This window comes from Diorhabda sublineata, chromosome 8, assembly GCF_026230105.1.
Source record: "Diorhabda sublineata isolate icDioSubl1.1 chromosome 8, icDioSubl1.1, whole genome shotgun sequence".
NCBI lineage: Eukaryota > Metazoa > Arthropoda > Insecta > Coleoptera > Chrysomelidae > Diorhabda > Diorhabda sublineata.
In genome coordinates this window covers 12,387,666-12,401,834 of record NC_079481.1, presented here as the reverse complement: position 1 = coordinate 12,401,834, position 14,169 = coordinate 12,387,666, and the positions used below count along the sequence as shown (strand labels likewise).

At 30.3% G+C, this 14,169-nt stretch overlaps 2 protein-coding genes across 5 annotated transcripts; one reads left to right on the top strand and one right to left on the bottom strand.

Annotated features, from left to right (window-relative positions):
• The first annotated feature begins 1,046 nt into the window (after positions 1 to 1,046).
• Positions 1,047 to 10,055, top strand: LOC130447930 (transmembrane protease serine 9-like). Its single transcript, XM_056784985.1, has 8 exons — positions 1,047 to 1,546; positions 2,012 to 2,232; positions 3,935 to 4,283; positions 5,060 to 5,318; positions 5,975 to 6,048; positions 8,047 to 8,267; positions 9,185 to 9,533; positions 9,765 to 10,055. Exons 1-8 carry the CDS (start codon positions 1,436 to 1,438, stop codon positions 10,053 to 10,055), a joined length of 1,875 nt encoding a protein of 624 aa, XP_056640963.1. The 5' UTR covers positions 1,047 to 1,435.
• LOC130448151 (uncharacterized) lies at positions 9,981 to 13,900 on the bottom strand. Of its 4 annotated transcripts, none has more exons than XM_056785388.1 (7): positions 13,604 to 13,884; positions 13,154 to 13,492; positions 12,941 to 13,096; positions 12,285 to 12,398; positions 11,785 to 11,959; positions 10,688 to 11,054; positions 9,981 to 10,468 (listed from the first exon to the last, which is right to left on the bottom strand). In XM_056785388.1, the coding sequence occupies exons 2-6, from the start codon at positions 13,376 to 13,378 to the stop codon at positions 10,723 to 10,725; spliced, it is 1,002 nt and encodes a 333-aa protein (XP_056641366.1). In that variant the 5' UTR covers positions 13,379 to 13,492; positions 13,604 to 13,884; the 3' UTR covers positions 9,981 to 10,468; positions 10,688 to 10,722. The 4 variants fall into 4 exon arrangements, with proteins under 4 accessions (XP_056641366.1, XP_056641365.1, XP_056641368.1 ...); XM_056785387.1 differs by having other exon boundaries at positions 13,718 to 13,882; XM_056785390.1 differs by lacking the exon at positions 12,285 to 12,398 and having other exon boundaries at positions 13,604 to 13,900.
• Between the last annotated feature and the right edge of the window lie 269 nt (positions 13,901 to 14,169).

Sequence of the window (14,169 nt, the reverse complement as noted above, 5' to 3'; positions counted from 1 at the left end):
TAAATATATTTTGTATGTTTTCTTTATTGAGCCATGTACTTCTGGTATCATCCTCTTAGAAAAAACATTAAACAAATCTAAAAATACTGCTACCTCAAACAAATGAAATTGACACGAGATTTTTCTTCTATTTTCCAAATTAACGGTCTAAATACGAATAATATTTGTTGATTACGAGGAATGAGATTTCCGATCGGTCCAAATAGGGCCAGCTATTTTTCCAGGAAAGAAAAGTGAATAACTTTATATTTAGTTTCCAACACGAACTCAACCTCAAATATAAGAGTGATCTTAAGGATTTGGATTTAATTGGCGAAAAATACGTCTAAAAGTATAAATTTCAAAATAACCACAATGCTAATTGAACTTTAGGAAAATACATAGTTATATATAATTAATCTGTTGGTCTGAAAAATGTTAAGGCCTTACCTCAACTTGATATATTTATATCAAGAGTTCTGTATTCAGAACGAACTTCTGTATTGAGGTGTCTTACTTTTTTGCGTGCAGTTAATAATATTTTGTTTGATAATTTTAGTAAAATTCTTATCGTAATTACAGAGTTGGTTATACAATTTTAAACCCAAAGGAAATATGTAAACAGCGTATTTTTAAAAATAAACTTGTTTTTAGTGATAAAATTTGGATGTTTATCATAACTATTTGTAAATATATTCAGTTCATACCAGGGACGTTCAATCGAAAATATAATTTCACTGGTAGGATTAAAAATAATAATTTTTCATTTTAATAGATGTTATCGGTCCACCTCCATCTTAGATTCTCGAAATATCCGCAATCTTTTGAAGAAAATTCCAGCATTTCTTAAGAAGTTCTCGCATAAGAGGTATTGTTAGTTTTAAATGATTTATAGTTTTAAAAAATCAGCAATAATCTCACTAAAAAGTAAAAAAACGTTCTTAGCATAAGAAAATTACCAAGTACACTTCCATTAACTAAAAGCGTATTTTCCAGTGTTGTAAAACTGTATTTTATTTTTGCTTTCTAGCATTGCTATTTCAAACCTACAGATGTAGCATCTCAATTTTGTAAGGCGGGGACTGCTCTATCTAATTCAAAAAGCAATTCATGAAATCTGTTGCATGGACTAAATATAATCAGATATTTTGGTCGAATTATTGCATCGCCTTCAGTCTTTGACAAGTGCAAAGTTTAAATTGAATTTGATCGCTCAAAATAGTTCAAAATTTAGGCAAAAACTCATACAAACATACAGGTTAAACAAATAAACCTAATCCAACCATTGAACAGTTAATTTATTACTCAGCTATAAAATTATATGATCTTTTTTTAGTTTTAATTACAATTAGTAGTTATTGATAAAATATCCGTTACACATAATTATTGACAAATCAGTATGTCAGTAGTCGTACTAGACTTCGATTGGTAATCAATAAATAACATAAGAAGTTTGATGGATGTCACTTCTGTTACATTATACTTTACTATTCGTTCTTTAATCATTTTAAATATGAACGTTATTGGTAATGCGGTTTTTATTTTATGGTTTATGTGTGGTAACAAGGTAAGCTAATTATAATTATCATTATAATATAATATAAATCATTATAATACGATTCGTATTTGTATTATGCGAAAAAGATAAATTGTCTCAAACATTTTCTTAATAGTCACAAAGTTCACTCATACTCTGAGTATTTTATTTGAAATAGAAAATTTGATATTCTATTGTCATCATGACAAATTTTGGAGAAACTAATTATACTAATGTACAAAAGAAGATTTCACCTATTTTATTTCAAATGAATTTTCGTTGATGAATCCTCTAGAAGTTGTAGATTCTCTTTTCATTACTACCGGATCAAAATGGTATGCCTTTTCGCATCGTTACCATTTAATATTCTAAGGATAACACCCACTACTCCCATGTCTTCAACGAATTTTTTCAGTGGTTTATTTTCTTTAATGGTGATTAGGTTATTTAAAATGTAATAATATCGGATAGTTCCACTCATATATTTTTTTTCAGCTAGAAGCTAGTAAAAATAATCTAACAGGCGTATTCGTGTTTCCTAAAGATGTAAAAACCAAATCTGTATCCAGAATAATGGGGGGAGAAAACGTTTCACCTCCTCACTCGTATCCATATCAAGCAGCTCTACTAGCAATCACTTCAAGAAAGGAAACTTTTTGCGGTGGCACACTCATTGACAGAAATTGGATTTTAACAGCTGCCCACTGCGTAAACGAGTAAGAAAAAATTATTACACAACAGTGAAATTATAAATGTTATTCTTGTTAATAAATCCACTTAAAGTCACATGAGATAGAGCAAGAGAATACAATACAATGAAAGACACTTCTTTACCAGAAGCTCACTTGATCGATTTTTGCAGGATCTGTCATTTCTATTGCCTCCAAATTGCAATTCTTCGGGAAATTCCATTGTTTATCATGATTTTACTGCTATTTATTCAGAACATTATGTTTTTTGTTGTGGCCAGTTAACTATTTAGTAGAAAATAAGTTGCAGAAAAGGTACCCATAATACGATGGCAGTAGCCTTACGTAATATTAAAATACCTGCACAACCCACATTTTAAAACTATATTTCCAGCTTTTTTACTGCTAAGTCGATTTGTTTTTTAGCTTCGAGAAAGAGATGATAAATCTGCTGTGTTTGATGAGTTACGTGGAGACATGATGAAGCAGTACTTTCCTCCTCCAGTCATCCTCTCCAGCCAATCAAAATTGCTCGTTAGATTTTGGTCAATGTTTCACAGTATCTGACTGATTTTATTATTCAACAACTTCTCCTTGTTTCCTAATCTCTCAAATTATTGAAGGAACAGTTAACGCGTGCTCCTCGTGTCCGTCAGTCAGAATCCGGGGGACCCAACGAATATTAACCTGGCGGAAATTTAAGGTTTTTGTTAAAGTTCTTTCAATTATGCCATGATAAGCTTCCTTGCGACCTTTACCAAAACGGACAAGCAGTCATCACCATAAACCTCAGTCAGTTAGTACCTCCATGGGTTGTTACTTCCTTGAGTGCTTCACTCAACACTTCCACCCCAACTCTGACGGCTGCCAAACGAATACCAAGCACCTTCCATCGACATCGTAGCTCATTGGGAGCCTTACTCTTGGTGCAATCTTCGTACCAGTGTAAAGAATATTTAATAAATTCCCTTCAACATTTTGTACCGAAATGAGTGTTGCGTTCTGTATATTCCTCTTGATACAATCTTCTAAATCACGACTATTGTCAGGTCTGTTAATGTAACTTACTAAAATGTAATAAGATATAAAATAAAGGTGAAATCGACTGATATAGCAACTGTCGAAACTATGTATGATATCAATCAATGAAATTTTATGATATTCCAGTGGATAGAAATGACGTCTAGTTTAGATGGCTTCCACGGAACTAACAATGTTTTTAACAAATTGAAAGAAGATCTAGTCCCAAACATGATTGGTTTGGGATGCTTAACACATAGATTTGCCATTTCCAAAATTTGACCACTAGGATAAGACTAAGTTAAGACTTTATATGTCTAAGTTTGAACAACCTATGATGTCCCACACGGACGCTTTTCGGATATTCTCAAAACTAGGAATAATCCGAGAAAACCACAGTATCCGCGCATGTAATTAGAAACGCCGTGCAACCACGTATGTGATTTACTGCCAGTAAACGTAAAATCTATCATCAAATTTTATAATTTTTTTGTCACTTACACAGTACAAGCCGAAGTTTTTAAAGAATTCTGTGAAAGAGTTGCTGATAAAAATTTTTCTTGTCTTCTAATTCTATAGATGTCCATAATCGAAAATGAAAGCTTGTATAATATTGTATTCTTTTCCAATATTTTGGTTTCTGCATATTATTATATCATGAAGATCGTTATTATATTGTGTTATTTAATAATTTCTTCTTTTATTACAGCAATTTTTTGTATGCACATATTTTATTGGGAAGTCACGATATAACCAATACCCAAGAAAAGGGACGCCAAGTTTATTATAGCGACAAAGTTTATGTGCACGACGATTTAGATCTTGTCACTTTTCAAAACGACATTGCTTTGGTTAAACTTTCGCAAAGCGCTAGATTGAATAATTATGTAAATTTGGTTAAAATCAGTTCGGATTCAGATACTTATGTTGGAAAAACCGCAACTATCCTTGGATGGGGAGCAACAGAATTTACAAGCATTTCTAATATTTTAAAAAAAGTAGAAGTAACTGTATTATCGAACGATGACTGTAAATTCACGAATAACGTATATAATTCAGTAAGTATTTTAATTTTCACTCCAAATCTTCTTTTTCTTCTACTGCCTTGCACCTACAGCGCGTTGGCAATTATCTTATGGTTAGACATTTATTTATAGTAGCATGATACAGCTCACCAGTATTATTTATGCCAGTCCAGTGTTTTATATTGCGTAGCCATAACATTTGTTACATTCGGTCTACGCTTCTCTTTGCTTATTGTTGTCTAAATAAAGTCATTCAATGCAGTCATCAGTTTATTGTTTTTTTTCTCTGTACCTTCAATATGGAAGTTGGCTCAATAAATTTATTTGACAGGGATCATTCACCTCAAAAAACTGATTTTTATTTTCAAAATGATTCCAATATTATAAAAAATTCATTGATAATAACAAAATTTAACGATCAATGAATAATTTTCGATCATGTACAACACTTATTTCCACAAAGAACTAAATCTGTCAGACTATCTTCTCTTCTCTAATAAAGGCAAAGCGAGGAAAGACTTTAGTGTTCTGGAAAATGTTGAACGTTTGGTTTCTGCGTAAATCAGCATCCGATACGAGGTGTTATGCATTCCAAAATAAATTAAAAAATTGGAGTTGTGACCTAGGTATTATATTATTTCCTGGTCATCTTTATATTCATTAGGTGTAGAGCTTCAGAAACATATTCTGCAAATAAGTCCAATCTTTGGGTTTGCTTGTAGCGGTTTATACCTAATTGTCGAATCGGCTTAACCTAATTGTAATTAAAGTACGTTTAAGTATTTAATATAAAAAGTACTTCTTTCTAGGTAATTCAAAATACTCATTTGTGCACCTCTGGGGTGGGTACTAAAGGAATTTGTGATGGAGACAGTGGAGGACCTCTTATAATTGATAATATTCAAATCGGAGTAGCTTCCTTTGGAGCCAGTGATTGCGCTGGAACTCCATCTGTATTCACTAGAGTATCTAAATTCAATGATTGGATTACTTACACAATATTAAACAAGAGTAACAAAGTGTTTATCAACTTTATTCCATGTTATATTTCAACATCATTTTCGATCAGTATTAATATCTAAAATACATTTATTAATTAAGTAATTTGATTTTTATTGGTATGCTCATTTATAATTTATAACTTTATTTAGCTTAAACTAGCGATCACAGGAATTTGTCAAACGTGGAAATCCCTATGCCGAAACGAGGCTCTCGTCAAAATTTCCATGGGGAACCGTAACCGTTCACTGGTCTTTTTGACACCCTCGCTTTCAACTAAATATCTTGGATTGGTTTATAATTCAAAAAACTGTACGCAAATACGATTGAAATGTCATTTTTCCTTTCTCAACATTATTGAACAAGATTTTATAAGGATTCCAAAAATGATGTTCTAAATTAAGTATTAAGTAAATATTTTAGTGAAGGTCTACTTCAGGACAATATATAATTAATTAATTAATCTATTGACCTTAAAACTGTTCAAGTTTTACCTCAAATTTATACATTTAGCTCAAGAGTTTATTCCAAAATTTATATATTTAGCTCAATAGTTTATTCCAAACTTTATGTGGTCAGATATTCCTTTTTCATATGCAGTTGATGAAATTTTGTTTGTTTATTCTTATCGCACTTAAATGCAGACTAATTTAGTTGTATTATTGTAAATGCATGGATAATACGTAAACAACAAAAACAAACTTGTTTTTAGTGGGTAACTTTAGATTTGTATCAAAACGATTTTGTAAATACATTCACTTTATACCAGGGGCGTCCAATCGAACACACCGTTATACTGGTACAATCAAGAATAATAAATTTCCACGAGGGCCACCACAATCTTTGAATGATTCCAGATCATCGCGATCTTTTGCCCAATTATCACCATATTGTTCAAAAATATTGTAAATGAATTATAATTCATTACAATCCATTAAATAGTTTAGCAGTTAAGGAAAGAATGTGAAATTCCCTCAGATTTGGTTGGAAAGTTCATTGATGGGAATATTAAGTATGTCAAGTTAATAGATTTTAGTTTACCTTCAGTCTCTGAAGACGTTAATTTGGTTATCGAAACGCGCGTTAGACAGTGTAGAGTGCTGGTGTAGTGGTAGTGTCTCTAGTGCTTTCAAATTCAATTTGCTATATTAAGCTTATTATTGATATTTACAGATGTGTTGATAATTGCATCTCGATTTTGTAAATCAGAGACTGCACTGCAATTTATGAATCCCAAATAAGAAAAATCAGATATTTTGATTGAATTTTACGAAGCTTAAATTAACTCTAATCGCTTTAAGTTTAAATTAAAATTTGGACCAAAAAAGCAGTTATAAACGAGTTGAAACTAATAAATTCGTGGTAAAAACCTAAACTAAGTATTGGAAACTTAATTTATTACTCACAAAATTATACCTTCTTTTATAGTTTTTGTTTAATTAGTAGTAATTAACAAAATATTTGTTACACATTTGAGCAAATGATCAGAATTTTTCTATATGACAAATAATGATGACATTGGTCGATAACTGGGATTATTGACATATCATATCATACTTAGAAAGACAGATAAAAATTTATTATACTAGACTTCGATTGGTAGTCAATAAATAACATAATGCATTGAATGGATGTCTGCTCAGTTACATTTTACGTTACTATAGAATAAATTCGTTTTTTAACCATTTTAAATATGAATGTTATTGGTAGTGTGGTTTTTATTTTATGGTTTACGTGTGGTAACAAGGTAAGCTAACGTTGTAATAGAAAATCGAATCAAAAATATACAACGAAAATAGAAAAATATAGAGATATGTTCATAATAGGGTTCAAATTTGTATTATGCGGAAAGATAATTTGTGTCTTTAACATTTTCTTAATAGTCAAAAAATTTACTTATACTTTGAGTATTGTATTTAAAATGTAAGAGTTGATATTATCTACTGTCACAATGACAAATGATGGAAAAATGGAGATTTGATCTATTTTATTTCAAACGAAATCGCGTTGAATCCTCTAGAAGTTGTAAGTATCTTTAATTGTCTTTTCATTGATACCTTGATGGCCAAGTTTAAATTATGTCAAGTCGGGTTGCAATTGCAAAGAAAATAAGACATCCATCAAAATGGCATTGTTATCATTTAATATTCCAAGAATTATACCCACCCTTTTTATAAGATTTTTTTTGAAAAGTTATAAATATTCAATCAAAAACAACGCTTAAAAAGTACATGAATTTGTTCGATTTTCTATCTTCTCTATATGACTTTCAGATTAATCTAGTTTAATAGAATTGTTAAAAGATTACCAATAATTACCAAATTACATTTGGATTTTAACCTCTATATTTTCCCTTTATTTAAATATATTTAATATAAATTACAAAAATATATTCTCGCCTTCTTCCTCTAACGTAAATTTGATTTTTAAATCATAATTTCGAATGCGTATGCAGTACCCATTTGGCATGTCGGCCATGATAGCCAAATATACCGCTCTAGAAGCTAAATACAAATTTTGATAGGAAAATACTCATTGATTTATTAGGTTTATAAGGTTAAGATCGTTTTAAAATGTTTATGTAATGAGAATAATCTTTTAACATCACATTCTCTTTATAATGTCAGTGGTTTTGTACAATATTTCTATAAAGTTTTTCTTGTGTCCCGCTTTCAAAATTATGGTCACCTTATCTATTAATAGTGTTATTTCCTTTATTATATATATATATATATATATATATATATATATATATATATATATATATATATATATATATATATATATAAATTTTCAGCTAGACGTTAGTGGAAGTGATCTTTCAGACATATTCGTGTTTCCTAAAGATGTAAAAACAAAATCTGTATCCAGAATAATGGGCGGAGAAAATGTTTCACCTCCTCATTCGTATCCATATCAAGCAGCTATATATACAACTACTTCAAAACAGCAATCTTTTTGCGGAGGCACACTCATTGAGAAAAATTGGATTTTAACAGCTGCCCACTGCGTAAATGAGTAAGAAAAAATTATTACACAACAATGAAATTATAAATGCCATTCTCCCTTCGCCAGTGGTTCCCTCCGACGATTCAAGATTGGCCGCTGAAGTTTGATTAATTTGAGTTTATTGTCCAACAACTTCTCCTGGTTGCCTACCATCTCAAATTATTAGACTAACTGTTAAGGCGTTGCTCCTTATGTCAGTCAGTTTTGCAATAACTCAACGTTTCTGTTGAAGTTCTTTCAATTGTGCTATGATGAGGTTGAGAAATGCGTTTGACAAATTCATAAGAAATGACCCTCCGATCTGTGAGCAGCTCACTGTTAATCTTTAGGACAATCACCTTCGAAACTGACAGTCTTCCATTCCGTTCTTGACATCGATCTTCCGTGCAACCCTCAACAAAATACCTGTACAATTTGCGGCCATGCACTCTTCAAAAAAAACTTCAGTCAGTTGCCGATATACCTCCACTCCATGCGTGAAGAAAATTGGCAGGAACGGCGGTCAACATTTATACACCTCTAACCGTTGCCATGCTAAGTTTGAGCGGCGTAGCAAATCGCAGACGGGCGGGCTCGAGAGTGAGCGATCCGGAGAAACCCAGACGGATGTCAACCCAATTTCCGATTTAAATTTTTGACAGCAAAGATATTTTTATCATTATTATGTAAATTCTATTTTAAAGCCTCAAAATTAATCAAAAACTGTTTTTTTATAATTATAACCCACTTAACATGTCTGAATTAAGAACTCGGAAGTTTTCACGCGTCTTGTCCCGACTATCAAATTTTACAGATGGCAACCATTATCGAAAACGAAAGTATAATAAAAATTGTATTCTTTCCCGAAATTTTGATTTCTGCACGTTATTACGTCATTACGATCGTTAATATATTCTTTTATTTAATAATTTCTTCTTCTGTTACAGCAATTTTTTGTATGCAACTATTTTTTTGGGAAGTCACGATATATCCAATACCCAAGAAGAAGGACGCCAAGTTTATTATAGCGACAAAGTTTACGTGAACGACGGTTTTGATCCGGCCACTTTACAAAACGATATCGCTTTGATTAAACTTTCGCAGAGCGCTACATTGGATAATTATGTGAATTTGGTTAATATCAGTTCGGATTTAGATACTTATAATGGAATATCCGCAACTATCCTTGGATGGGGGACAACAGAAACCACAAGCGTTTCTAATATTTTAAAAAAAGTAGAAGTAATTGTTTTATCAAACGATGAATGTAAATCCACCAATGATGCATACAATCTAGTAAGTACTTAATTTTATCTATGCTAAGCGTATAACTGGTTGTAGATACGACAGGCTCGAAAATAAATTGCATTTTCTGGTAAACTGTACCTTCAATTAAAAAACTGATTTTCGGAATCTCCGTGAGAAAATATATACTATTTGGTTTTAAATACTTTCACAGCATGCTAATTGTTATGAAAATGGAAAAAAAATCTGATGTTAGTCAAATATCATAAAACTCCTTTTTAGGTAATTCAAGATACTCATTTGTGCACCTCTGGGATGGGTATTAAAGGAAGTTGCACTGGAGACAGTGGAGGACCGCTTATAATTGATGATATTCAAATTGGAGTAGTTTCCTTTGGACCTATTGATTGCGCTACAGGATATCCATCTGTATTCACTAGAGTATCTGAATTCAATGATTGGATTACTTATACAATATTAAACAAGAGTAACAAAGTGTTTATCAACATTATTCCATTTTATATTTCAACATTATTTTCGATAAGTGTAAATTTTTTAAAATACATTTGGTAATTAAGCTATTTTTATTAGTATGCTGAAACTATTGGTCACGGGAAATCCCAGGCTAAAACGAGGCCCTGGTCAAATTTTTTTTCTAAAATACCCTTAAAATTAAATTTAATTTTCGAATTACAATGATATTGAATAGACAACATCGATTAATAAGACTTAATTTCAAATATCCTCTCAATCTTAATGAACGCTTTAGCACTTAAAAACACTTTACACGATAAAAAAATAAAATGACATGCTCAAAGCTCGTTGTTTTCTCCCTCGAAGCTTCCTCAGACGTCCCCATACGCTACTGACGTTCAGTGCAAGCAGACCTGTACAGGTGACAATTTTCGTTCATTAAAATGTCTGCAAAAGTGTTCAGATATTTTAGTGTTTTCTCTCTAACAAAAATGCCTTCGACAAACTGAACACTAAAAATTAGAAAATATAGAAATATACATGGAAATTGTTGTATATCTATGAGTATGTTTATTAAGTTATAACTAATATTAATTAATTAGATTGTTTCCATTTCAATTTAGAAAGTTATTAGTATACTTTAGGAAACATTACAAACTACAAACATCACTTATAAACCTATATTTATAGCATAAATAAATGTACGAAATATATTTTAAATTTGAACCTACCAACTTCTAATGTTTATTTGTTCTAGCGTATATTTTTATCCAAAAATGGATTTAAATATTATATAACCCAAAAAGCTTATTCCAATGTATTTCAATACTCTTAATGGCATTTCAGTAGGTTCATTCTCAATCAAAGGTAGTGGAATTGGCTTCTCTCCCTTGGAATTCAAATAACGTATCACATTGTGCACATCATTTCTGCTGTTCAAAATTTCATTGTAATTTTGAATTTCCCACTGTTTAATTTCCTTTAAATACATTTCAACATCTTTTGAAATGCTAATTCCTTGATGAAATTTTAAAGATGAAATTTCTTTATTTATATAAGTCTTGAGGTCTTGTCTCCAGAAAAATGCGTAAAGAAAAGCTAAAAATTTATCCAACAATAATATACAATTGAATATTAAAATACATCTCAACATTTAGTACATGTGAAGTAAATTACTTTTTTTATTACACAAATAAATTGTAACCTTACTACTCCGGCTGGAGATTCTTCCTTAGAAAGTGGTATTCGGCCTCAATTAAAGTATATAAATAACTGATACTTAGATTAGGTGAACAATTAATATTAAATACTGAATGAATCCAATTAATCTCAATGATTGAATTAACTAAAATTCATTGAATGAACAACATTCATTATTGAAGGTGTTTACAACAATCCTATTTATATGAAAATGAACGCTGACAAATGTTTATGAAATATAATCTTTTTGCGTTCTAATTTTTGAATAAAAAAAGGTGGAAAAGATGGAAACACCTTATGAATTAAATCATTAAAAATAAACAAACTATCTCCAGACACGATTCTTGTGAGTTAATTTGCTTTGAGTGGCAAAAATTTTATGTGACATTAATAATGTGATTTTATTGAAACATATATCGAATAAAGAAAATATAGTTGTTTAGAGTTTTCTATAACACATATCCAACAATTCTAAAACTCTCAACTCAATAATCTCATTACATGATAAAAATTATAAATCTTGTAATATTATTTTTTAAAGTATGAAATATCTGGTTTTTGATTAATGATATAATCTATAATTGATTCATTTCTTATTAGAATGAATATAATAATTTAATATGTTTACCTAAAAACGAGCCAATTATACTTAATACTAAACCTAAATATTTAGCATATTCTAATTGCGCCCTTTGTTTTTCCTGCGAATCTCTAACAGAATTTGTAAATGCTGTAAACAAATCTCTTTCAGCTTGATCATATTCTTGGAAAGTAGCATTAACCGAATATTCCAAGTTTAATATCTGAAATTTAGAATAATCTATTTTTTAAACATGCCCCATACACATTCAGTTTAAGCTGTCAGTTAGAAATGAGAGTATAAAGGGTCAAGCTCAGCTAATCTTATAACTAGTGAAAAATTACTAATCGACATGAGCTATTGAAAGAAGAAATGTGACAGAAAATAAAAAATTTTCTAGTCCATTCTTACACAATGATGGAATTTCAAATTCATTTACACTATTGACATGGGAATTTTTTGTTGTTTCCCTTACATTTCCTTTCCTTTAGGATTAAAGGATTGAAGGAATGAAAATTATGGCAAATTTAATATTATTTATCAAGTACCTTGTAATGATTGTGAGGTTGTTTACATAAGACAGATATCTCAGTATTTATAAAATAGATTAAAAGGTCATAAATGCGACAAAAACATAAAACTGCATCAACAAACCTGAAAATCTAAAAAAATTACATCCATTTATAAAAATTCTTGAAAATGAATCAATACAAGAAAAGAACTTTTTGAATATATCTAAATAATTAGATAATTAGATTCTTCAATAGTTACTGTTTGTGGTTAAAATATATTTTTATTTGTAAGAGATCTATTGATTAATATAATTATCAATGACAGGTTATATGTTGATAAAGACCAAAATATGTCTAAACATCAATGTTCTACCTGTTTTAATATCTAATTTTCAATCAGAAGAGACCTAAAATAAAGACAATTTTACAACGAAAATAAGATCTTAAAAAAAGTTTTAGCTGTATACTGGAAAAGTGAAGTTAAACTAAAAAGTAGCATGCAAACTATTAATTCTTAGAAAGGTTTACAGATTGTTTGACAACAAATTTTTCAGCAAAATGTAGTGGGTTAGTTAATATTTTCCACAAGACATGACTTTTTCCATTCTTTGCAACATTTATCATCATATTTCAACCAATTTACACTAAACCCACTAGTAAATGTCTTAATCACTTTTGTATTCTTAACTCACCTCTCTTTCATCCTTTATTAGTTGACAATATACATCAAACTTTTCTTTTCTATCAATGTGTTGAATCTGACTTTGTACATCTTGTGCTTGTCGTCTTATTTCAGATAATTGTCTGTTTATTTCTCTTCTTTTTGTTTGAGTGGTTAATAGTTGCTCCTAAATTAAATTTTAATTAATGAATATCGTGCATATTTAAAATTGTTTCTTATTAACCTGCAAAGCTGTAACTCTATCTTGATAAATCTTAACTTCGTCTAAACCTATAATTTTCATATACCATTTATTCAAACGTTCTAGTTTGTCAGAAGCTATTTTTCTTTGTTCTTTTTTCAACTTTTCCAAATATTGAGGAGCTTCGGCAATTGCCTGATTAATAACTTTTTTTAATGTCTCCAAATTTTTATTGTTCACCGCTCTCATAATTGTTTTCCTCATCATCCCGTTAGTTTGAACTTACACATGTAATTATCGAAATTTTCTGGTCTTATCAATCAATTTCTAATTATCATATTTTGCGTAACACGATTACGTATCAAGTTTTTAATTATTATACTAAAATGAATAGAAATATTATACATACTATTAACCTTATATATAAATCTAATAATAAAAGTTATTGGTTGGAATCTAAGGGCTCAATCAGACGTTGAAGAATGGACGTACGTCATGACTATTGCCGAACGGAAAGAGCCAAAATTCATGTAGTAGTCTTCAATGAAAAAGAAACTTCCACAACATCTACACAAGCCTTGTTTAAATCCTATCTAGAAAAATTACCCACAAAAAGGTGACAGTACTAGACTTCCTCATAAATTTAGTGAAAACTGTAAAAACGTTATTAGAAGACATACAAATTCGCTGTTTTTAACATGATTAGAGCGCTAAAGCTATTAAGCGAAAATTGGATACAAAGTCGTTGTCTATAACTGTCTTTCACAGAACATATCCAAATCTTACTTCACAGAGACATGATGCTATTTTATCTCTAGAACCTGTCACTCTGGGTGCGTTCCACTAAACACTTATAACAATCACATTCATGACCACGATCTTTCACGTTCCACTTAGTCCAGAGCGTGATAATCGTATATCCAAGTTGAATGGCTTGTTAAGCGTTTTGAGAGTCGAGATAAATATTAACGAATGGCAAAATATAAAAAAAGCGAAAGCTTCAAATGTTCCAAATCTCAAAGCAGTACTATCCGCAAACATATTACACGTTCACTAAA

What these genes read in the sequence shown, in the direction of transcription:
- LOC130448151 (XM_056785388.1), bottom strand. Translation starts at nt 13,378, where the DNA reads ATGATGAGGAAAACAATTATGAGAGCGGTGAACAATAAAAATTTGGAG. An exon ending in ATAGAGTTACAGCTTTGCAG is followed by an intron (nt 13,097 to 13,153) that starts GTTAATAAGAAA and finishes AATTTAATTTAG; the next exon opens with GAGCAACTATTAACCACTCA. An exon ending in TAATAAAGGATGAAAGAGAG is followed by an intron (nt 12,399 to 12,940) that starts GTGAGTTAAGAA and finishes TAATTTTTTTAG; the next exon opens with ATTTTCAGGTTTGTTGATGC.
- LOC130447930 (XM_056784985.1), top strand. Translation starts at nt 1,436, where the DNA reads ATGGATGTCACTTCTGTTACATTATACTTTACTATTCGTTCTTTAATC. An exon ending in GCTGCCCACTGCGTAAACGA is followed by an intron (nt 2,233 to 3,934) that starts GTAAGAAAAAAT and finishes CTTTTATTACAG; the next exon opens with CAATTTTTTGTATGCACATA. An exon ending in CGAATAACGTATATAATTCA is followed by an intron (nt 4,284 to 5,059) that starts GTAAGTATTTTA and finishes ACTTCTTTCTAG; the next exon opens with GTAATTCAAAATACTCATTT.